The 23,987-nt window shown below is 35.0% G+C and overlaps 2 protein-coding genes across 5 annotated transcripts in view; one reads left to right on the forward strand and one right to left on the reverse strand.

Moving 5' to 3' along the window:
* PRPF18 (pre-mRNA processing factor 18) overlaps positions 1–23,987 on the forward strand; it is a 533,171-nt gene that overhangs the window by 360,018 nt on the left and 149,166 nt on the right. The window lies entirely within an intron of this gene.
* LOC138175848 (BEN domain-containing protein 7-like) overlaps positions 1–23,987 on the reverse strand; it is a 136,594-nt gene that overhangs the window by 111,555 nt on the left and 1,052 nt on the right. For 2 of the 4 annotated variants that reach the window (XM_069106425.1, XM_069106423.1), the window contains exon 2: positions 22,027–22,110. In XM_069106425.1, coding sequence (XP_068962526.1) covers positions 22,027–22,110 — 84 coding nt within the window. Of the gene's footprint in view, positions 1–20,062; positions 20,143–22,026; positions 22,111–23,987 lie in introns of all 4 variants that reach the window. The other 2 variants (XM_069106426.1, XM_069106427.1) reach the window with 2 other exon arrangements.

Genomic DNA, 23,987 nt, shown 5'->3' on the forward strand with positions numbered 1-23,987 from the left:
CCATCAGATTTAGCAAGTAAGAGGCCTTTGGAAATATCGAAGAGCTGTTTCAGGTTGAGTGATGAGGTCAGAAAATAGACCATAAAGGGTTGTGGAGCAAGGGAGAAGACAGGAAGTAGAGGCAGCAAGTGTTGACAATTCTCTCCAAGAAGTATGGCTGAAATTTGAAACTATGCCCAAAGGTCTATAAAATCATGCATACCCTTTGACCAAACAATACCACTACTATATCTGTGTCCCAAAGAGGGAAAAAAAGACCTATATGTACAAAAATATTTATAGCACCTCTTTTAGTGGTAGCAAGGAATTAGAAACTGAAGGGAGGTCCATAAATTGGGAGATGGCTATACAAGTTGTTGTATGTGACCGTCATGGAATATTACTGTGCTATAAGAAATGATGAGCATAGGGGCAGCTGTGTGGAGCAGTGAGTAAAGCACTGGCCCCAGAGTCAGGAGGAGCGGAGTTTGGTTCCGGCCTTAGACATTTAACACCCACACAAAAAAACTAGCCATGTAACCTTGGGCAAGTTACTTAACCCCAACTGCCCTCCAAAAAGCCAAAAAAAAAAAAAAATGATGAGCAGGATGCTCACAGAAAAACTTGGAAAGACTTACATAACCTGATGCAAAGTGAAATGAGTAGAACCAGCAGAACATTGTATATAAAAACAGCAGTAATGTTCAATGAAGAACTGTGAATGACTTAGCTAATATCATCAAAACAATAATCTAAAACAATTTCAAAGAACTCATGATGAAAGATGCTATCCATCTCCAGAGAAAGAACTGATGGAGTCTGAATGATGACTGAAGCATACTTTTTCTTTACTTTCTTTATTTTTCTTGTTTTTTTACTGTGTTTTCTTTTGCAACATAGCTAATGCAGAAATATGTTCTGTACGACTCTACATGTATAAAGGATAAGGGAAGGAGAGAAATTGAAACTCAAAAAAGCTTTAAGAAGATTTTTTAAAATTGTTTTAAAATATAATTGGGGTAAATTAATTAAAAAAAGAAGTTTGGCTGAAAAAGAAAGGATTGATATACTGTAATAAAATAATTTAAGGGAAGGGTTGGGTGTAATGCAGGGTTTTTAAGGATAATGGGGACTTGGGCATGTTTGAAGGCAATAGGGAAAGAATCAGTAAACAAAGAGAGATGCAAGATTCCCAAAGAGAGAAGAAATGGTTGAGATTGCAATTTTGTTAGAAAAGATGCTAAGGGCTGGGACTAAGCATATATATTGGCTATCACAAGAAGGGCCACCTCTCTTTCAGAGAATGGAGGAAAGGTAAAGCGAGTGGAGGAATATGTCAAGGGGGTTTTGAGATGAAAAGAAAGGGATGAAGGAGTTCAAATCACATGACATCATTTTTTTTTTTTGCTTTTTTGGAGGGGAGAGGGTAGGGCAACTGGGGTTAAGTGACTTGCCCAAGGTCACACAGCTACTTGGGTTTGTGTGTGTGTGTTAAGTGTCTGAGGCCAGATTTGAACTCAGGTCCTTCTGACTCCAGAGCCGGTGTTCTATTCACTGAGCCACCTAGCCGCCCCCATCAATTTTCTCAGTAAGATAAGAAGCAAGGTTCTCAACTGAGAGAAGGGACCAGGAAGGGGGAAGTGATGGAGGTTTTGGGAAAAGAAGAGAAAATATAGAGTAACTTCTGCAGGTAGTGGGATGAGTAACCAATTAAGGAGCCACAAAAGGCCTACCCTAGTGCAGATAGGCAGGCAGTAAGGAAGGAAAGAAGCATTCATTAAGTGTCTATGTATTAGGCACTTGACTAAGCACTTTTCAAATATCTCATTTGATCCTTACAACAACCCTAGGAGGTAGGTGCTATTATTATCCACATTTAACAGTTGAGGAAACTGAAAAAGACAGAGATTAGGTGATTTGTCCAGGGTCACACAGATAGTGCCTGAGGACTGATTTGAACTCAGGTCTCCCTGACTACAGGCTTCCACAGAGTCACATAATTAATAAGTCTGAAGCCGATTTTGAATTCAGGCCTTCCTGATACCAGATCCAGCATTCTATCCACTGTACCACCTAACAACCTCCTAGCAAGAGCCTAGCTGAGATTGGATAGCATAACTAAAATTCAGACCATAACTTTGAGGTTAGGTATGGAATCAATGAAGACAGGAGAAGCTGATAAAGTAGACTCCAATTCACTTTTATGTGCTTATATCCCTTCACATCCACTATGATCCAGTCAAATGGACTTTCTTGTTCTTCCTCAAATACCCCTACCTCTTCCCTCTGTCTGTGCATAGATTATTTCCCTGGCCTACAGTGGACCTGATCCTCACCTGTACATCTCAGAATCCCTAGTTTCCTTCAAAGCTCAACTCATATACCACCTCCTACATTTCTATTACTCGTAAAAGAAAGTATTGCCTCCAATAAATTATCTTGTATTTAATTTGCATATATTTATATAGATCTGTGCATTGTCTCCTCTGATAGAATACAAGTGCCTTGAAGATAAGGATTGTTTCAATTTTGTCTTTATGTCCCTCTTACCATGCACAGTGTCTGGCACAAAGTAGACTCAAATGCTCGCTGACTGAGAAAAGGAAGTGCAAACCAAATTCAGAAGTGACTGAGAAGGATTTGGGAATGTTACTGACATTAGCAAATAAAAATGACAAGGATAGATTTTGTAAGAAGCATTCAGTAGTGATAAAAATAAAAACTGTAAATGTGATTAGTGGAACTGATTAAGTAAACAACATAGATAAGAATAACATTCAATAAATGCAAGGGTAAAACTGGGAGAACTTAGGCTTAGACTGATACTTCATACCATAAGTCACAAAAACTTCCAAAACTAAAAATGACATATATATATATATGTGTGTATATATATATACACAACGCCATAGTATTAACAAATTAGAGCAACAGAGAAGAAGTCTTTCACAACTACAGATAGAGGAAGATTTCTTGATCAAACAAGGGATTAAAGGGTAATAAAATGGACAATTCTGAATACATAAAATGGAAAAAACTTCTGCCCCCCGCCCAAAATCCATGCAGTTTGAATTAGAAGGAAACAGTTAACTGAGAAATGATCTTTGTAGCAAATTTCTCTAATAAGGGCTGATACCCAAAATACTAGGAAACTGAAAGAGGAACAGATAAAAATGTAATCTGTCAGTTCTCAAAAGAAGAAATGCATACTAACAACAATATGAAAAAATACTATAAATCATTGTTTTTTTTAAAGAGAAATGGAATTTAAAATAAGTTTCTACTTCATACCATCTGATTGGCAAAGATGACCAAAAAGGAAAATGACAATTGTTAGAGAAGCTATGGAAGGACAAACTCATTAATGTACTAATGATGGAGCTATGAATTAGTTCAACCAACCTAGAAAGCTATTTGGAACAATATTCCCAAAGTTACAAAACTCTATACCATTTGACCCAGCAAAACCACTACTATGCATATGCTCCAAAGAGAAGAGGAGAGGCACATATGCACAGAAATATTCATAATAGCATTTTTTTGTTATAGAAAAGAACTAGAAACAAAGTGGGTACCTAACAATTTAAGAATGATTGAACAAATTACTATATATGAATATAAATGAATATTACTGTACCATAAGAAATAAAGAAAGGTGCAGATCAAAGAAACTTGGGAGGACTTGCATAAAGTGAAGCAGAGCAAAGGAAGCAGAACTAGGAAAACAACGTACACAATGACTATGATGTGGTAAAGAAAAACAAATGAGAAAAACTTCAGAACTATCACCATTTCAATGATCAGTCACACAACCCTAGAAAATTGATGATGAATCCTCCTTCCTGTCCATTGGCATTTCTGAAATCATGAGACAGAAGTGAAGAATGGCATGGTCCAGGCACAGCCAACCTATGAATTTGTTTTGCTTGCCTAAGCTTATTTGTTATAAGGCAGGACATTTTTGGGAGGGAGGGAAGAGGGATCATGGGGAGAAGAAAGAAGATAATTAGTGAGAAAGACAGAGAGAGAGAGAAAGAGAGAGAGAGAGAGAGAGAGAGAGAGAGAGAGAGAGAGAGAGAGAACCAATGAAGTATTTGAAAAATACACATAAAACAACAGAAGGAAGCTCATAAGGGGGCACAGGCAAGTGGAGCAATGTTAGAACTATGTTAAATTTAACATTTTTTAAGTAAAATATGCCCTAAGAGAGATTCATGGTGTTATATACAATACTCTTTTTCTGTTCTTTGGTTAAAAAATGTTGGTCTTTGTTAACTTTGTCAAGTTCATAATAATTTTTTAAAAAGAAGCTGTTTGGGGTAATGAAGGTTAAACAATAGTCTAGAAGCTGCAGGGGGTTAATAAGGAATCACAACAACTCCTGTGTCTGTTACTTTGAGCAAGTAGGAAAAAGTAAGACTTTCATTGCACACAACTTGAGGCATGTAGAATCGTGGATGGAAGACCAAATTTCAGTTAATTGGAAGAAATGTAAAGGAAGTTTAAAGAGAAGGCAGAAGGCCTAAAAGAATTCATTCACAACAAAACTGGGGATGTATTAAGAGGCTTAATTTTGTAATTGGAGGAATAGATAGAACTATGTTGTCCCCAGGACTTTAATCCAGCGGTTGCTGCTAATAGTTTTTTTGTTGTGGTAGTGGTAAAAGATTCTGTGTTTTACTAACTAGGACATAGGGAATAATACATAGTCATTACAGAAATCACATCTACCAATAATATTACATGTGAATTTATGTGCTTTCCAGGACATTTTCACTTGAAACTTTTAGAAAACTTTCATCACATCACTATCATCTTCAAAATTCCTAATGATTCCTGATTACTTCTTTTTTTTTTAAAGCAATTGGGGTTAAGTAACTTGCTCAAGGTTACACAGCCAGGTGTTTCTGGATGGGTGCTAAGTGTCTGAGCCCGGATTCGATCCCTGGTCATCCCGATTCTGGAGCCGGTGCTCTTACTTGCTGTGCTACCTGGCCGCCCCTCCTGATTACTTTTTACATCAATCTAGGGAGGATAAAATTTGCTTAATTGTTCTTCCTTTCCATCTTTGTGCCATTTGTACCTTTTTTATATCATACCAAAAATGTTTCAAATACAAAAAGACCTATCATCTTCTCTTACTCAAAATAAATAGATGGTCTAAAGATTTTCCCCTCAAAAACTTCACAATTTCTATGTTCATTCATTCAATTTTCCAGATGTGAAACTCTGGTATAAGATCTTTTACACTTCCCTCTCCCACACCTCTTATATAATTACTAAGTAGAACTGATTTTACATCTACAACATTGCTTACATCTATTCCCTCTCCCTGACTAATTTCAGTGCCACTACCCTAGTACAGACCCTCCCTATACCCCCTATGTATGATGCAATACACTCCCAATTTGTCTTTTCAGTTCCATTCTTCCCCCTTTCCTATCAATCCTTAACACAACTACCAGATTAATGTCTCTAATGCAAAGGTGTGATCATATTACTATTCTATTTAAAATCCTTCACCTGTTCTCCAATGCTTCCTAAGTAAAGTTCAAATTCCACAGTCTGGCATTCAAGGTCTTGCATGATCTGACAGTATCCTAACTTTCTTTTTTTTTTTTTAAAGCAATTGGGGTTAAGTAACTTGCTCAAGGTTACACGGCCAGTTATTATTTCTGGGTGTGGTGCTGAGTATCTGAGCCCGGGTTTGATCCAAGTCATCCCGACACTGGAGCCGGTGCTCTTACTCGCTGAGCCACCTGGCCACCCCTAAGCAATTGGGGTTAAGTAACTTGCTCAAGGTTACACGGCCAGGTGTTTCTGGGTGGGTGCTAAGTGTCTGAGCCCGGGATTCGATCTCCAGGTGTTCTCAACACTGGAGCCGGTGCTCTTACTTGCTGTGCTACCTGGCCGCCCCAGGTATCCTAACTTTCTAGCCATGTAAAAAGTTCCTCAAGTACAGTCATACCTTATTTTATTGCACTTTGCTTAACTGTGCTTCATGGATACTTTGGCTTTGTTTTATTTTTTACATATTGAAGTTTTGTGGCAACCCTACATTGAGCAAATTTATTGGTGCCATTTTTCCAACAACATGTGCTCATATCATGTCTGTGTATCATATTTTGGTAATTTTCATAATATTTCAAACATTTTCATTATTGTTCTATCTTTTATGGTGAGATGTTTTACTATTATAATTGTTTCAGGGTGCCACAAACCACACCCACATAAGATGGCAAACTTAATTGATAAATTTTGTGTGTGTTCTGACTGCTCCACTAATCAGTCATTTCCCCATCTCTCCTTTTCCTTGGGTCTCCTTATTCCCTAAGACACACAAAAATGGAAGAATATTACATAAACCTAGTTGATACAACAACAGCAGGGTTTGGGAGGATTGACTCCCAATTTTAAAAGAAGTTCTACTGTGGGTAAAATGCTATCAAACAGCATTGCATGCTATTGAGAAATTTTTCATGAAAGGAAGAATCAATCAATGTGGCAAACTTCATTGTTGTCTTATTTTAAGAAACACTACAGTCACACAACCTTCAACAACCACCATTCTGATCAGTCAGCAGTTATCAACATCAAGGCAAGACCCTCCATCAGCAAAAAAGATTATAACTTGCTGAAGGTTCAAATAATGGTTAGCATTTTTTAGCAACAAAGTATTTTTAAATTAAGGTATATTCATTGTTATTTTAGACATAATTCTACTTCACAATTAATAGACTACAATATAATCTAAACATGACTTTCATGTGCATTAGGAAATGAAAAAATTAGTGTGATTCACTTTACCATGATGTTCACTTTATTGCAGTGGTCAGGAGCCAAAACCAAAAAATCTCTAAGGTATGTCTATAATATAGAGACCATTCACAAACTCTGACTTAAAACTGAACATTGAATCTTTTCAGTTTTTGTTCCATATGTACAAAATTCTAGTCATACTACCCTCCTTCATTTACTACATTCCAGAAAAACTGGATTACTCACTGACCCTTGCACAGACGTAATGGTTTCCCACCTTCATGTTTCTGTTCACAATGTTTCCCATACCTACAATATCATGCTCAACACCACTGCTCCACTTATTAGATTTCTATTCATTTTTTTAAACAACACTCGATTGAAACTTCCTCTGTGAAGCTTTCCCTAATATTTCCAATCAATGACACTTTTCTCATTAAACATCATATCATTCTTTTTGTATCTCTTGTATAATATTTTGCATAAGCTAATAATGAAACAATATCAAGTGAACTTCAAGAAGGCCCACCGCATGTTACATGGACCCTGAGGTGGAATTATGTGAAGATATGAACAAGAGTTGCACAGAATGGTAAGGCATGGATGGTTAACAATCTACATTGCTGAAGAGTGCCTAATGGAGTGAGATCACAGATCCATTAAAGTTATAGTTAGAGAGACTATTTGGTGCCATGGAAAAAAGTATGTCACTCTGAATCAAGAAGACCTCGGTTTACAACCTTTTCTCTAGCAATGACTAGCTATATGACCACGAACAGTTATTTAAACTAAGCCTCAGTTTCTTTACTTCCAAAATAATTCTAATATCTATAATCCTATTACTCCCTCCCAGATTTGTTGTGAGGATCAAATGAGATAATGTACTTTAAGAGCATAAGTAAGGGGCAGCCAGGTAGCACAGCGAGTAAGAGCACTGGCTCCAGTGTCAGGATGACCTGGGGATCAAATCCGGGCTCAGACACTTAGCAAAACACCCAGAAATAACTGGCCATGTAACCTTGAGCAAGTTACTTAACCCTGATTGCTTTAAAAAAAAAAGAGCATAGGTAAGCCTTAAAATTCTAGACAGATGCCATTTATTTTGTGATCCATTGTCATAGTTATCTTTGTATGTTCCTCAAACTTTCTTAGTGAAAGTTTGTATCTTCCCTAAGATTTAGTATTAGGTACCTGTACACAGAAGGTACTTAGTGTTTGTTACACAGAATTAAAGAACTAGAAGATGAAGATATGGCTGGGTTAGAGGGAAAAATGGACTCCCCAATATTCTAATTCTTTTTCATACAAATATTCCCCATCCTTTCCTGTCCCTCCCATTTAACTGCAGTCCAGGGTTTTTCTTAAGTTTGTCATTAGATGTCCAACTAAATGTCCTGGGCTCTAGAGTTTTAAATTTTAAAGATGGGAAAAAACACCAGTAAAGTGAGGAAAGTGTTCATAGTAGATCTTGTCATAAATACAGAATTTCTTCACTTAACTAAAGAGAGTAAGGGAAAAGTTATGTGGGATATGAGTGGAAACACTGCTCTAAACAACAAAGCTGGGGTTGGCACCTTTACTTCAAACCCAGATTAGTATGCAGATGTTATCAGGGTCTCAACCAGCTAGCCTCAGATATAACAGGCATGTTTACAAGTGACATGAGTCTGGGGCTCATAACGCAGCAGTGAAAGGATTTGAATAGCATTAGACTGGCATATAAAGATGGTGGAAGAGCTAGTGTGAGTCACTTGATTGGTTTACTCAAAAACTGTATAGTATGGGATATCCAGAAGCATATAAGATTGGAACCTGTTGGGAGCTCTTTGTTGGTGGTAGAAAAATTACATCTAAGAAAAAATTAAACAATCAAATGTAGTTAAGTGGTATAACATGCTTGTATTTTAAGCCTTACTTCAAATGATTTAAAGAATAACTGGATAGTTCTTTCATTTCCTTAAGAAATACTGAGCTATGTGCAAAGCATAGTGCCAGATACTCCAGGAAATATAAAGAAATGCAAGATAAGGTCCCTGACCTCCAAGATCTTACAATCTAGGTGAACAGATATATTGCCTTACGCTACAATTAAGCTGGAAAGACGAGAAACCTGTTGGTGGGGAAATAAAAAAAGAAGAGGTGGGTGTTGTGGAACCTAGTCTGCTTCTTCAAATCAAAAACAGCCGTCCTTATGAACCCAATGTGGAAGGTAGAACTGAATATGGAGAGGGAAAGGGGACCCAAAGGCTGGCACAGCTCTTTTCACCTAAGAAGGCTTCTCTGCTGAATGGAACAACCCTTTCTAAAATGGCTGAGTACCAAAATTTTGTATAGGGTCCCTATTTACACTGCATAGAAATCTAAGAGTTCTGCTAGACTAATTAAATAAAATACATAGTTCTCAGGAAGATATTATTGCATGTAGTAGGTATCTACAAGTATTAGTATAACCATAGCTATGTCAAGATACAATGAAAAAACACTGAAATAATTTATTCTAAACTTTCTTTATAATAATACAAATAAAAATTATTTGATTGCTCCAAATATAAAACCTTTCCTAAGAAGAATTCTGTATGTAATTATTCTTCTAATAGGAATATAGAACTGTTTTCAATGTTTTAGCTAGACTAGCAAGTTTATAATTATCTGTTAAAATGAACACGATTTATATTTCCATGCTAACAAAGTATATACATTTCACCCTATGGTAGAAACCATGTGATTACTTTTAGACCTACAAAGTTTGTAATTAAAGGCCAGGAAAAAAAAGAAATAGAACTTACCCTAATATTTCATAGAAACGTGTAGAAAAAAATGTTTGAAAGAACTGATGATATAGAAAAATTACTGATAGCAGTGAATTAAAGATATTGTCGACTATCTTTGCAGTATTCTTGTAGTATTTAATAGGTTTTCATTTAACAAAAAATATAATTTTATCATTTTATGTTGGTAAGAGACAACTCAATATGACTTGATATGCTACTTCCCTATTAAATTGGCTGTACAGAAAATTTTCTTCAAAATAATATCAACAACAAAGAAGTGTAAATTCTCCTTTCTGTAATGAAGTGTTTAAGTATCTGTATTAGTGGTAATGTATGAAAGAACAGTATTAAATCTTAATATAGTGGATATTCATTTAATGCTGGATGAAAAAAACCAAAGCAATTAAATGTATACACATATAACAACTGCATCATCAATATAAACATTAATGATGATGACTATAGAAGTAATGTCTCTTTATACAATGCCTTCCTTCCAAGAAGCCAAAAGAACTTTCCTAACTGTGAGTGTCATCAGGAATTGATAGCATGTGATTACATTTTCAATAAATCTAGAAATACTAGGAGTGAGACAGCAAATACAGTGAAAACTGCACAAGAAGGTATGAGGCACAACGGTACTTTGTGGTAGGAAAGAATTGGAAACAAAGTGAGAACCCATCAGTTGGGGAATGGCTGGCTGAAAGTAGGTTGTATAAATGTAATAGAACATTATTGTGCTGCAAGAAAGGGAAAATATGATAAGTTTGAAGAAATATGGAAAGGTTTGTATAAACCAGCACAAAGCAAAATGAGCAGAATCAAAAGGACAAACTATACAATGACAACAACATAAATGAAAAATCACAAAAAGGAAGTCAAACTCTTAGTAACTGAAAAGCCAGTCTTGGTCCCAGAGAACAGAAAATAAAACACCTCTCTCAGCAGGGCAGAGGGACAAGGAATGACAGGGAAGAATGTTGTATACACTGTCATTTGTAAAAAGTATTTCTTCTGTTTTTGATTGTTTCTTTTTTAGAATAAAAGTTTCAATAGGAAGGGAGGTGAAGGGGAGTTTTTTCCAGAAATGACTTCAACATAAAGACAAAAGGTATCAATAAAAAGATATGCTTTAAGAAAATAAGGGGAAAAAGCAGGGGTGAAGAAATATACTAGAGACAACTAAAAACTATCAGTGAGGTAGAGGAGAAACACACTTCTACATAAACTACAAATAAAATCTTCCTTTCCCCCAATATAGGTAGACTGCTCCTTAAGACCACATGTGCCTTAATACTACTCCATTATCCTGAGAAAAGTCTGTAGAGTCTACAGCATAATTTTCTAATTAATCCTCCAAAAAGGGGAGAAGGCAGATAGTATTTCTCCAATCCAACAAATGAGAAAAGTTAGACACTTGGTTCAAGATAAAGAAACTCTGGAAGGTGAACAGAACTCCTACTTGAAGGTTCTATAAACTAGGCTATATTGATGTTAAAGTAAAATCAGGTTAAAATTTAAGTACAAAACTACTAAAAAAAAATGCATCCTTATAACATTTACTCACTTTTATTTCACACAATGCATACTCAGTTACACATTAAAGTCCCACTAGTAATTGAAAACATTATATATGAGCAATATGAATGAGTTAATGTTACCAAAAGAACCTTAACATTTGCATCTCTTGACTTTTTTAGGTTTAAGTTTGTGCCTTAACCTTGTATTTTCGTTACTTTCCCATTTATGTGGAGGTATAAAGACACATTTGAGATATAATTCCATTAAACATACAAGCAACTTCATGGACTATTATGTTAGATCAACTTTTTCTGTAAAAATAAATTGTTAAAGATATTATTCCTGGAACAGAATAAATTCTTGGAATTACTGAGTAACTTATGTACTGTACCACTGTTCCAAGAACACATTACTTATTTTATCATGACAAAGTAAAGTTATTAATCTTCTGGCTTCCATTTCAACAATGAGAAATGCTATAAGATGCACAGACACCTGCATTACATTTCAGCATAACTTTATATCATCCATAAACATTTCTGGTTTGGACATCTCTTCCAAACAAATGCACACAGAATACTGTATGTAGCATTTGATTTTATGAAACTATAAAAGTTCCTTGCTGTTAATTACAGAGACAAATGTCTTATCACACATTTGGTTACCAGATAGTATAATTACTTTTCTACATTAACCTTCAAATGCAAAGTCTGATTTTCAAGTATAAAATATTGTAAAACACTAGAATTAAAATTCTTTACACTGTATTTCCACAAATTTGCAAAAGGATAATATGTAATTCTAAGAAAACCAATTTATAAGGGTGTTGATTATTAGGAATATTGAATAAGAATCTGATCTTTATAATTTTAAAATCTAATATACCATAATATATGAGTCTTTGTATAGTAATTACTACCCACCATCAACAGAAATACACCCTTTGATCTCTTCTGCTAGTAATGGTGAAGAATTGTAACTAATCTTTTATATTCATTCTCTTGGTCCCCCCTTTTATGTACCTGAAAGACAACTGACTGAAAGCAGAAGTGTAATCTGTAGAAAAGAATAGAGCATTTCTGTCCAAACCTAAAAGACTCACATGAAATTTGAAGTTACAACCTGGACTCAAGACTATAAATCCCAAAATGAGAGGGATTGTATCTTACCTAGACTGTTTCACTCAACACAGTGTGTTCTGAATATAGTAGATGATAAATGTTTGTTGAACTAAAACCATGTTCTAACTGTAAACTAGCCTGGCCTAATGTTATAACATGGTATATTATACTTTGGGTCAACTCTTAATAAAAAATAATTGTCAAGGGGCGGCCAGGTGGCTCAGAGAGTAAGAGCACCGGCTCCAGTGTTGGGATGACCTGGATCAAATCCAGGCTCAGACACTCAGCACCACACCCAGAAATAACTGGCTGTGTAACCTTGAGCAAGTTACTTAACCCCGATTGCTTTAAAAAAAAACAATAAAAAATAATTGTCACCAAAAGTGAAGAAATGAAGAAAAGAGATACTTCTGATGAGTGAAAAAACACACAATTGTATCCTAACTGTAAGCATCCAATTAAATATATAAACAGGCAAAGCAAATTTTCATGTCAGGTCACTGCTTGTGGAGTTTAGACCTGTCAAAAAACCAGTGGGTGGTGTTACAAAATGGCCTATTTCATTCTGTTAAATTTAGAACTAATTTGAACCATACATTCTAGTTGACTAGGAGTGTGAAAGAAGAAGAAAGAGACACTAATCAGTTAATCTTTCCCTCAACAAATAAGATACTTTCCATATTTTCTGCATGTTTTACTATGAGATGCCTATCCCATTGTTGTAATTTCATGTTATTTTAAATATGATTATAATATTCTCTTCAGTGAAAGAAATCTATATTCCCATGTGAACCATATTTTGCTTATAAGCATGAAATTCTCTAAATATTCTTTAGTATGCTTTTTATATCCTTTACTCTAGTTAAGTTAGAAAAACTTGTCCTTCAGAGGCCAAGTGAGTATAAGACAATGTCAAAAACAGTTTATAAGTCAGGTAAATATTATCTTAAGCACTACTTTAAAAGTCGATAATGTTTTAAAATGTATAGACATTAAATAAGTACTGGTCATGCACTTTTTCATTTCTGATTCTTCAGAGTTTATGTCCTTCATATCCCCTTTGATAAAAACTGTTTTTAATCTGTTCCATTTCTGGGCAAATCTCTCAGGCCAACAAATTTCTACTCTGATTTAGATGATCAAAAAGATTTCTTAAACAAAACACAATATAATTTATTTGACTAAAGTTTCCAAAATCTCAATAGTCTGTTTGTATAGAGATAACAATGAATTTATAACTAGATTATTTATTCATTCAACAGATATTTGAGCACCAATCATGTATAACAAACTGCGGGCAGAAGAGAATGATTACACCAAGAATCAGAAACCTAAATTTTTGCCCTCTAGCAACTTAAAATCTAGTTGTAGGGGTGGCTAGGTGGAGGTCCTGAGTTCAAATCTGGCCTCAGACACTTAATACAAAAACTAGCCGTGTGACCTTGGGCAAGTCACTTAACCCCAATTGCCTTCCAAAAAACAAAAAATAAAAAAAATCTAGTTGGAGAAGATACACACACACACACACACACACACACACACACACACACACACACTGCAACATAGCAAGTGCTGCATGAATAAGAGATGAGCTATAGGAATTCAGAAGAAGAAAAAATAACTTCTGGTTAGAATTAAGATCTTTCTGAAGTACGTAATATTTGAGCTGGTTCTGAGGACTAGGATGAATGTTCAAAGGTAAGAAAGAAAGGTGGAGGCAGGAGAAGAAATCAGATCAACAATACCATTGTTACTAGGAAAGCATAGAAATATACCACCACCTCATTTCATTCAGAGTACTCTGATTCCAAACAGTGAGCTGCCAAACCAAAGCTCCCATCCTTGGTCACTGTTTTCTACTCTCATACCTATGTCTTCCAGTCTCATCCTCACAATTTCCCTTTTCTACTCTATCTTTCCCTTCCACAGTGTCCTAAGGAACCCCCATTCTATTGTTAACAAACTACCTTTTATATTGATATGTGTCCTCCAAACATACAGTGACTATTTTTTATTGACTTTGTTTATACATGTTGTTCCTCGCCTGGCTCACATAATAGAATATAAGCTCTTTGAAGACATAGACAATTTTTTTTCTTTGTCCCTAGAAACTAACACAATGCCTAGAACACAGAAGACACTAAAAATACTTATCAAATCAATAGGATTAAATAAGTTGAGAATAGACATGGAGGTAAGAAAGGGCAAGGTGTGTTCACAGGACCTGTTTGCATTTGTTCTCATCTGGTATACTACCCTCTGACTATGGGAAAAGGTTTTCATGAGGAAATAGTTAAAGATAAGACTGGTAAACCTTACACCTATCAGGCTGGTTAACATGACAAAACAGGAAAATTATAAATGCTGGAGAAGATGTAGGAAAACTGAAACACTAATGCATTGTTGGTGGTGTTGTGAATTCCAACCATTCTGAAGAGCAATTTGCAACTATGCACAAAGGGCTGTAAAACTCTGCACACTCTTTAGTCTAGCAATACCACATCTAGGTCTGTATCCCAAAGAGATCATAAAAATGGGAAAAGGACCCGAATGTACAAAAATATTTATAGCAGCTCTTTTTGTGGTGGCCAAGAACTAAAAACTGAGAGGATGCCCATCAGTTGGCGAATGACTGAACAAGTTGTGGTATATGAATGTAATGGAATACTACTGTGCTATAAGAAATGATGAGCAGGTGGTCTTCAGAAGAATCTGGAAAGACTTATATGAACTGATGCTGAGAGAAGTGAGCAAAACCAGGAGAACACTGTACATAGTAACAGCCACATTGTGAGATGATGACTTTTATAGACTTAGCTCTTCTCAGCAATGCAAGGACCTAAAACTCCAAAGGACTCATGATGGAAAATGTTGTCCACATCCAGAGGAATAACGATGGAGTCTGAATGTAGAGTGAAGCATACTATTTTCTCTCTTTTTCTGTGTAGTTTAGTTTAGTTTTCTTTCTCATCGTTCCTCCCATTCATTCTACTTCTTCAATACAACATGACTAATGTGAAAATATGTTTAATAAGAATATATGTGGAGAACCTATATCAGATTGCATGCCATCTTAGGGAGTGGGTAAGGGAGGGAGGTGGAGAAAATTGAAAACTTATGGAAGTAAGGGGTGGCCAGGTGGCTCAGTGAGTAAGAGCACCGGCTCTAGTGTCGGGATGACCTGGAGATCAAATCTGGGCTCAGACACTTAGCACCACACCCAGAAATAACTGGCCATGTAACCTTGAGCAGGTTACTTAACCCCAATTGCTTATAAAAAAAAACTTATGGAAGTGAATGTTGAAAACTAAAAATTAATTAATTAATTAATTAATTAAAGAAAAAAAAAGATAAGACTGGTAAGGCAGAAAGTACAGGGTCTTAAAGACCAGGAAAAGGAGTCCAGGTTTTATCCCACAGATTAATAGAAAGCAAATGACCAGGGAATTTTTGACCAGGAGAATAATTTAGTATTTTAAGGAGATTAAACCTAAATCTTACAATAGTATGAAAGAAGAGTAAGCTAGGAAAAAGTCTAGATGATGAGAGAACAGTTTGGAGGTTATTATTAAAATCTAGGTAAAAGATTACAAGAGTGTAACAAACTAGGGTCATCAGAGTGAGAAGGGAAAAGAAAGAATGTATGTATAAATGTACAAAACTAAATTTAATAAAGTAAAAAGTGATTAGTAAAGAAGTAGAGAAAATGAAGAATAGATACCTTATTCATTAAAAGAAAGGAAATGGTAGCTAAAAGAAAACAGGAGAGTGAAAAGAGAAAGTATGGCTATTAAGTCTTAACTTTATATTAATATTGTGGGTTAGTCACAATCCACCCACCATCAATTTTTTTAGTTTTCATGTAAGTACTTTGGTTAACATAGCAACATTTGGTGCTTCTCTTGATCACTAAACAAAAACCTTGTTTCCTCAAGAGAATCTCTAAAATTTGATTCAAAAAATAATTTTCTAATTGTCCCTAAAACCATTCTATAAATCTGTCATCTGACTTGAATGTCACATAAATAATCAAAATGTTTTCAAATGTTAGAGCAGTTAAGTACAATTTCAAGACCCTAGGCTGTTTACTATATTAGCTTAGCATCAAACATCTAAACCAAAATTCTGTGTAAGAACACATGCTATTTAAAGTTTACATTACTGTTCCAAGCAGTATTAGTTGGCTCATTAAAATATCCAGAGACCTGTTTCAGCATTCTTTGCTACTTAATCTGAATCTCTCTTCCTTGCCACTAGGTTACAACATAATACTAACACTTAAAATTAATATAGGTCCTTAAGCCTTACAAAGAACTTTTATACACATTATCTCATTTGGTACTTACAACAGAACTATGAGGTAGTAATATTAATTAACCAGTTATTTTTATCTCCACGTTACAGATGAGAAAACTGAGACCTAGAGAAGTTAAGTGTCTTATCCATAGTTCATAGAATTAGGAAGTATCATAGACAGAATTCAAACCCAAGTCTCTCCACTATATAATTCTACTTCTCATGTTCATGGCCCCTGTGCTTCTACCTATGCTCTTACTACCATATCCTTCCCCCACCACCCTTCTCTATGCTTATCCAAATTTGATCCATCTTTCTTTTATTAATTTTTAAATATATTTATTTCATTATTTCCTAATTATGTTTTTTAAATGTTTTAACATTTATTTTTTTTTAATTTTGAGTTCAAAGTTCTCTCCCTCCTATACTTTTTGAAAGAGTAATATATCGATTATACATGTGAAGTTGTGCAAAACATATTTCCATCTTAGCCATGTTGCAAAACAAAACACACACACAAAAAACCCCAGGAAAAATAAAGTAAGTATGCTTCAATTTGCACTCCAAATTTCATCAGTTCTTTCTCTGGAGCTGAGCAGCATTTTTCATCATGGGTCCTATGGAATTGTTCTGGATCACTGTCTTGATCAGAACAGCTAAGTCTTTCACAGTTGATCATCCTTTCAATACTGCTGTTACTATGTTCATTGTTTTCCTGGTCTCACTTCACTTTGCATCAGTTCATATAAGTCTTCCCAGGTTTTCCTGAAACCATCCTGCTCATCATTTCTTATATCACAATAATATTCTGTCACAATCGTATGCCACAACTTGTTTAGTCATCCCCAACTAATGGCCACCCTGTTCTATCTTTCAAGTTCTACTTTGGATCTCACCTCTCCTTTGAAGTCCATAAGATCACTTTGCTTTCCTTTTTCTGAATTGCTAAAGAACTTAATACCCACATTACTCATTTGGGCATTTACCTGTACTACTTAATTAATCACAGAATGCTTTGCCACAGGAAAAGCTAGGTGATACACTGGATGCAGTGCAGGGCCTGAAGTCAGGAAGATTCCTTTACCTAAGTTCAAATCTTAGCCTTAGATCAGACACTCAGCTATGTGACTCTGGGCAAGTCACTTAATTCTGTTTGCCTCAGTTCCCCATTTGTAAAATGAGCTGGAAAAGGAAATGTCAAACCACTCCATGATCTTTGTCAAAAAAAAAAAACCCAACAAAAAAATCCAACCCAAATGGGGTCATAAATAGTTGGATACAATTGAAACAACAGAACAATCCTGCCATATATCATTATTTTAATTGCTACTTGAGTTCCTGTAGGTCCCAATTAGATTAGAAGCTTCTTAAGTTCAGGAGGTATTTTTTACTTCTTTTGTATTCACACTTCTCTTTTCTCACAGAACTTTTCTCCATGAGTGTTCAAATCATTCTCATGGACAACATTACAATTTGGAAGTCTACACAGTGAACTACCCAGGTCTAATATTATTACATTGGTTCAAAACATAAGAAAAATATCAAAACACTTGGCCAAATAAATGTTTTATTTGATCCAGGAAGAAACTAACCAAATTTTCTTTCCACAAAAGATGCTAATAAAGAACTTATACAATTTTTAAATTTTATTATTTTATTATGCAAACTTGCATATAGCTTATACAAATTTTTAAAGTATATTTAATTTGAGGACTTCTGAAACATGGAACAAATTTATTTTTTTTTAAACTTTGATCTCATCAATGTGAAGTATATTATCTTACAAATTGACATAAATGGACACTTCATATAAACATTAAGTTGAGTGTCCATGTTTCAGTTAAATACTGAGTAAAACTGCTATAACTGTCTTTCTGGTACTTTTAGTAATAAACTCCTTTTGGGTTCACTGAATTCCAAGCTAAGCAGTGTCAAAGCCATGCCTCAGTAAATTGTATAGCAAATACTACTTAAATCTATATTTTGATAATATATAAACATAAACTGAAAACATGTATTTTCATATCAGCAACAGAATTTTTAATTAACCTGTGGATACTGTCAATAACACTAGTCACAGATGCTTTAAAATATTAATTTTATAATCACTTCTTCCTTACTATTTTATTTTATTACTCTAGCTACCACAAAATCAAGATATTCTTTGAGAAGCATATCTTACTTCCTCAAAGTAAGCAAGATTTTGAGAAATATCACATAATATACTATGATACTACTAAAAGCATAGACTCTTTTGCCCTTGACAGGAAAGGCCTTATTTAACAATAACTTCAATTACACATTCTAAAACTCATCTTTCTTTTCATGTACTTTATCTTCATGGGTTCTCGTTGTAAAAAAGGAAATCAGTGATGTCATCTTTAAGAGATTTCATTTTATTTCATTCTATATACTGGTTACATTAGCATCCTTCATGCTCCTCAATCTATATGCCTCTAGACTGGCATACCCAAAATAAATAGGCACTTGACAGTGTCATTACTATTTTCCAAGTACACAGAAAAAAAGCCCACTTCTTTGGAGAATAACTAAATCAAGGACATCATGTTCCCTTTTTTATGATAAATGCTGATTTTACACTAAAAAGCTAGTCCTTCATTTCAAAAGACTGAATAAGGCAGTACTTAAAAAAGAATTCCAACTGTTTAAATTTAGGGGTACTGAAAAAACTAAAATCCAAAAATATTCTGATTGTAGGTCACAAAATTTCATTTTATTGTGAACTGGTTGAAATTCCTTGAGGTTGAAATTTTTACCTTAGGTATTTAGTTCTTTTAACAAAGGTAAACCAATGCTAATAGCTATGTTCACCATAGTAATACTGCCTCCTTTAACAGAATAAACTATTTCAGTTGTATTAGCACCAATTAAAGATGGTGTTGTATATTTGATACAAAGGTTATGTGATATAACTGATATCAGTTTAGTGATATAAGAAATACTGAAATGCTCTCCACCTTGTCTTACTTCTTTATACATAGATTTGATCTATTCCCTCTACCCTTTTATACAGGGAGTTTATATGACTCTGTAACTGTGCGTGTGGACACAAAACAAAGGCTATCTAAGCAAGAACTATACTCTCTTACCTTGAGTTGTTGTGGTGTTGTTTTGGAAAGGAAAGTTTACTCATATATATGCTGACTTTAGTCCCAACTAGTCTGGGTCTATTCAGGAGTCCTACTAACCCATCCTAGCATGCACTCTAAAGATTTCCACTTGCTGTCATTTACCCATCTTCTCTCCCCAGTTCAAGTGGTGATACTTTCTAGTATTTTTTTTACTTGTTCCTTTCCACATGTTATTTCTTTATTATGCTGCATTAACCTTTTCCTTTAGGGTTGTAGCTAGAACATTCATTGCATGCACATGAAAGCTAGAAGAGGCAAAGCCTAAAGCAGACTTTGATGGCCCAGGAATATTCTACTTACTACCCCACTGCTTTAGGTTATTATGTAAAATCTCAATTATCATATAAATTACTAGGAGCCACCAAATATCTACCTGTTAGTCAATATACAATAATTTTAAGATCTTCAGGTACAATATTTGTACCAAAAATGATAAATGAAGAATGGAAATGTTTTTTCCTACCTACCCATCCGTCATGCAGCTATACTTGTTTGAAGGACAGTCAGAGATGCTGCTTTTGTTCTACTTGTCCTTTAGGTGAGCTGGGAATGAGGATGGTAAGAGGAAAGCACAGTTGTTCTTTCTGATCAAAAACTCTCTGAAGTATATAAAACACTATTGACCACCCTCTCCTTCTTAAAGTTCTTTTCTTGGTTTCAATGCTTCTCCACCTACCTCATTGGCTATTCTCCTTCCATCTCTTTCTATAGCACCTCTTCCCTCTCCTTCTATCCTCTATCCTAAAGATAGATTTCCCTTTGCCTCTGTCCTAGGTCCTTCCCTCCCCTGTTTTTTTCATAATCTTATTTGCTATCATGCTTCAGCTATAACTTCTAGATAGAAAATTCCTAATTCTGAACTTCTAGTTCTGATCTCTTCCCTCAATTGAAGACACACATTTCCCACTACCTACTTGCCACCTCCAATTTCATGTACAGCTAGCAGTTCAAGTTCTACAAGTATAAAAACAAATCCATCATTTAAAAAAAAACTTGTTCTTTTTTCTAATTTCCCCATTTCTGCTAAAGGTAAAACAATTTTCTCAGTCACCCAGACTCAAAAACTCAGTCATCTTTTTTCATCTCTGCCATCCTTCAACTAACCAATCCTCCAGTTCTTTTATGATTTTACCTCCACAATCTCTCTCCAACCCGTTTTTTTTCCCATCAGCCTCAGCTTCTCTGCACATTTACAAACTGGCCTCAGTTCTTTCTCCACTCAAATCCATCCTACACATTGTCATCAAATTAATTTTTCTAATGCACAGCTCTATTCAATTACTTCCCTCCTCAAAAACCTTCAATAACCCTCCACTCCCTATCAAATAAAGTTCAAACTCCTTGTCATGACATTTAATGGCCCTCCTCAATTCTGAACCACCCTTTGAACTACTCTACCTTTCTACCCTTATCCTACTTTAGCCCCCTTTGTAGGGTACACTATCCTAGCCAAATTAGACTCCACACTATTCTTGATATCATCCTATCTTCTCCCACCTTTCTTTGTACCATTCTATATGTCTGCAATGTGCTGTCCCCCTATCTCAACTTAGTGAAATCCTACCCTTCTGTCAAGGGCTCATCTCAAGTGTCATTACCTCCATGACAGACATTATGTGTCCCTCTTCTGAATTCTATTAGTATTTTGTTTATCCCACACTTACAATGTTATAAATGATGTATATAACAACTCTGTACGTATTTCTTAGTAGGCTGAAAGCTTTTTAAGAAGGACCATGGTGTGTATCCTGTATGTTAGTACCCTTGTACATAACTGGAACTCAATAAATGGTTAGCTTGAAATGAATACAAAACACATGAAAATGATAAGCCCCTCAGTGATAACTAGTACTATCAAGAGATAGTTAGGCAGGCAATAATACTTCTGCTTTCCTCAAACTTTTAAAACTGTAGATTTAATTTAATTTTGTCATGGCAGGATTAGCAACCAGGCTACAGAGGTGAAGGGACATTACAATATGACAGCACATTAATCCTCTATCCCACCCAAGGCAGAAGCAAAACCAAACAAATAGCAGCTTCCTGGAAATTGAATTTCTGTTATCCAGATGTCAAAGATGTAATACCCCAATTACACAAACTATTGCCAGTGAAGCATGCCAGCAAATATGCAATGTAAATGGGGTGAGCACAGAGCTACAAAACTGCACAGTCAGCATCTGGCTCTGTGAGTGAGTGATAATTAGCACTGTGTGTAGACACTAATAAACATTTATGTCTGAAATTACAACTTTTAGCAATGTTAATAAGGGATATATTGGCAATCTGTAAAATAAAAGGTCTTGAAAAGAATGTCATACATTAAGCAATGGCAGACATTTCCCGTTCTTGCACAATCTTTTTTTTACCCCCTAATTGCAAATGGCCACACTGTTTTGCTAGAAATTAATCGACATAAGAACCTACCTAAAAAAATGGGTTGTGTCTCTTTGGCCTCTCCATTAACATCATTGCTGAAGTCAGAAACCTTATATATTTCATGGTGATAATCTAGAAGAGAAATAACCAAAAATTAGAATTCTAATGGCATGGAAGATATAAAAAAGGCATTGAACACTAGAGTGTTATTACATATGGTATTAAAATTCTACAATTTAATTTGTAATTGTAATTTTTAAAAAATCAAATTAACCATAGAATACAAACTCTAGCAGCACCCAAGAATTTATTAGTATTTTTGAAACTGCAAAACAAATCAGATTTTTGAGAAGAGCTTTGCCTGACCTATGTCAATTTTCACTGACAAGAATGTCAACATGAAAGTCCAGACATTTTTCTAAAGCTCAGAAAGTAAATTCGTAATCAAGAGGAAAAATGTATTGCATCCCAAGTCATAGAAGTCTTTTACACTTAACTTTACAACCAAATTTGTAGAGGGCTTATTAAGAGTACTCCTAACATTTAGCTACCACACACTTGATTTGAACAGTTAATACTGAAAAATACTGGGAATCATAAGCAGTTTGAAAGGAAGCCCATATGAAAAATACTAATTTGTTGTTTTAAATAGAGTAGGATTTGAATATGGAAGCCAGGGTCTCATCTTTCACACAAGGCTATCTTTTGCATTCAGCTACAGCATTTTAATATGTAGTGGCTTATTTTCTGGAAATGCACCTGCATAGTAGAGAAAAGAATCAGACTCAGAATTTGTTATAAACTTACTATGTCAGTCCAATTTAAAAATGCAGTATTTCACTAGCCACTCTGTAGAGGCTCATGTGGTTTTGATATAGTTCCCACAAATTGAGATCACCTAAATATCTGCTTTAAATGTAGATTTCTTTTTATATCCATGCCTTTTGGGGGCCTTGGACATTACAGACCAATACCTATACAACTACTCTCATTTTCAAGATACAGCAGAAAGTTATATAAGGTTAGAAAAAACAGAAGTAACATATATTCTTGAATGAATCAAGCCAAAAAAAAAGGCAGGTTATATATGGAGAAACTTTTAAAAGTTTAAGTAACTGAGCAATCAACTCTGTTGAGCAAGTTATAAAAAATAAAAAAGAACCTAATATTTTGAATAGGCACAGTGACTGAAAACCCCTTTCACAAAATTCTATCCACTTGCTCAACTATTTAAATCAGTTTAAATGGGAAGAAGACATATAATCAAATGAATTTTCAAACAAGCTAAAAGTAGGCTTTATTTGCTCCACACTAACATTTAGCTTAGCTGGGGTTTAATTAGAAAAAACCCTGTTATTTGCAAATAGCCCTCCATTTTTCATTAGTCTTACAAGATGACTTTTTAGAATTGTTAAAACAGTTAGTTTGCTCCCACCCCCAATAGCACACAAAACATCAGAGGAAAAACTGGTTCTGGATTTTTGTGTTTGTTTAAATTTAAGGTTGACTCAAAAAAAAGAGGTTTAAGGAAAAAAGATGTTCTGAACCCTCAAAATATAAATGTGACATTACACTGTACTAATCACCTACTTTGAATTTAACAAGGCACAGGGTAGTTAACAGATACAGCTTACTTTTTTTGCCTTTCGCTTTAATTCTTCTCAGTCTTTTCTAAGCCAAATTAGAAAAATTAAGATTCTAACAAGTAATTCATCCTCAACTGACAAGCGTTTCCCTGTCCTACTACTCTTTCCCCTCCAAATAACCTAAACCCAAGCAGTTGAGATATACACCTGTTAAATTATTGAGAGATTTATGGATTTTTAAAAACTGATTTTTACCAGATGCATAATTCTTTTAAAAATACCTTTTCCTAAACCAATCACACAACCCAACAAGTTAGATAGCGCCAATTCTTCCTTAGGCATTGTTTTTCCTCCGAAATGAAAAAAATAAAAATAAAACCCAACACCAAAACCTTTCAGATGGGGGGGGGGGGGACAGGAGGA

This window comes from Petaurus breviceps, unplaced genomic scaffold (assembly GCF_028583685.1).
Source record: "Petaurus breviceps papuanus isolate PSGF00001 unplaced genomic scaffold, PetGlider_PUasm1.0 79, whole genome shotgun sequence".
Taxonomy (NCBI): Eukaryota; Metazoa; Chordata; class Mammalia; order Diprotodontia; family Petauridae; genus Petaurus; species Petaurus breviceps.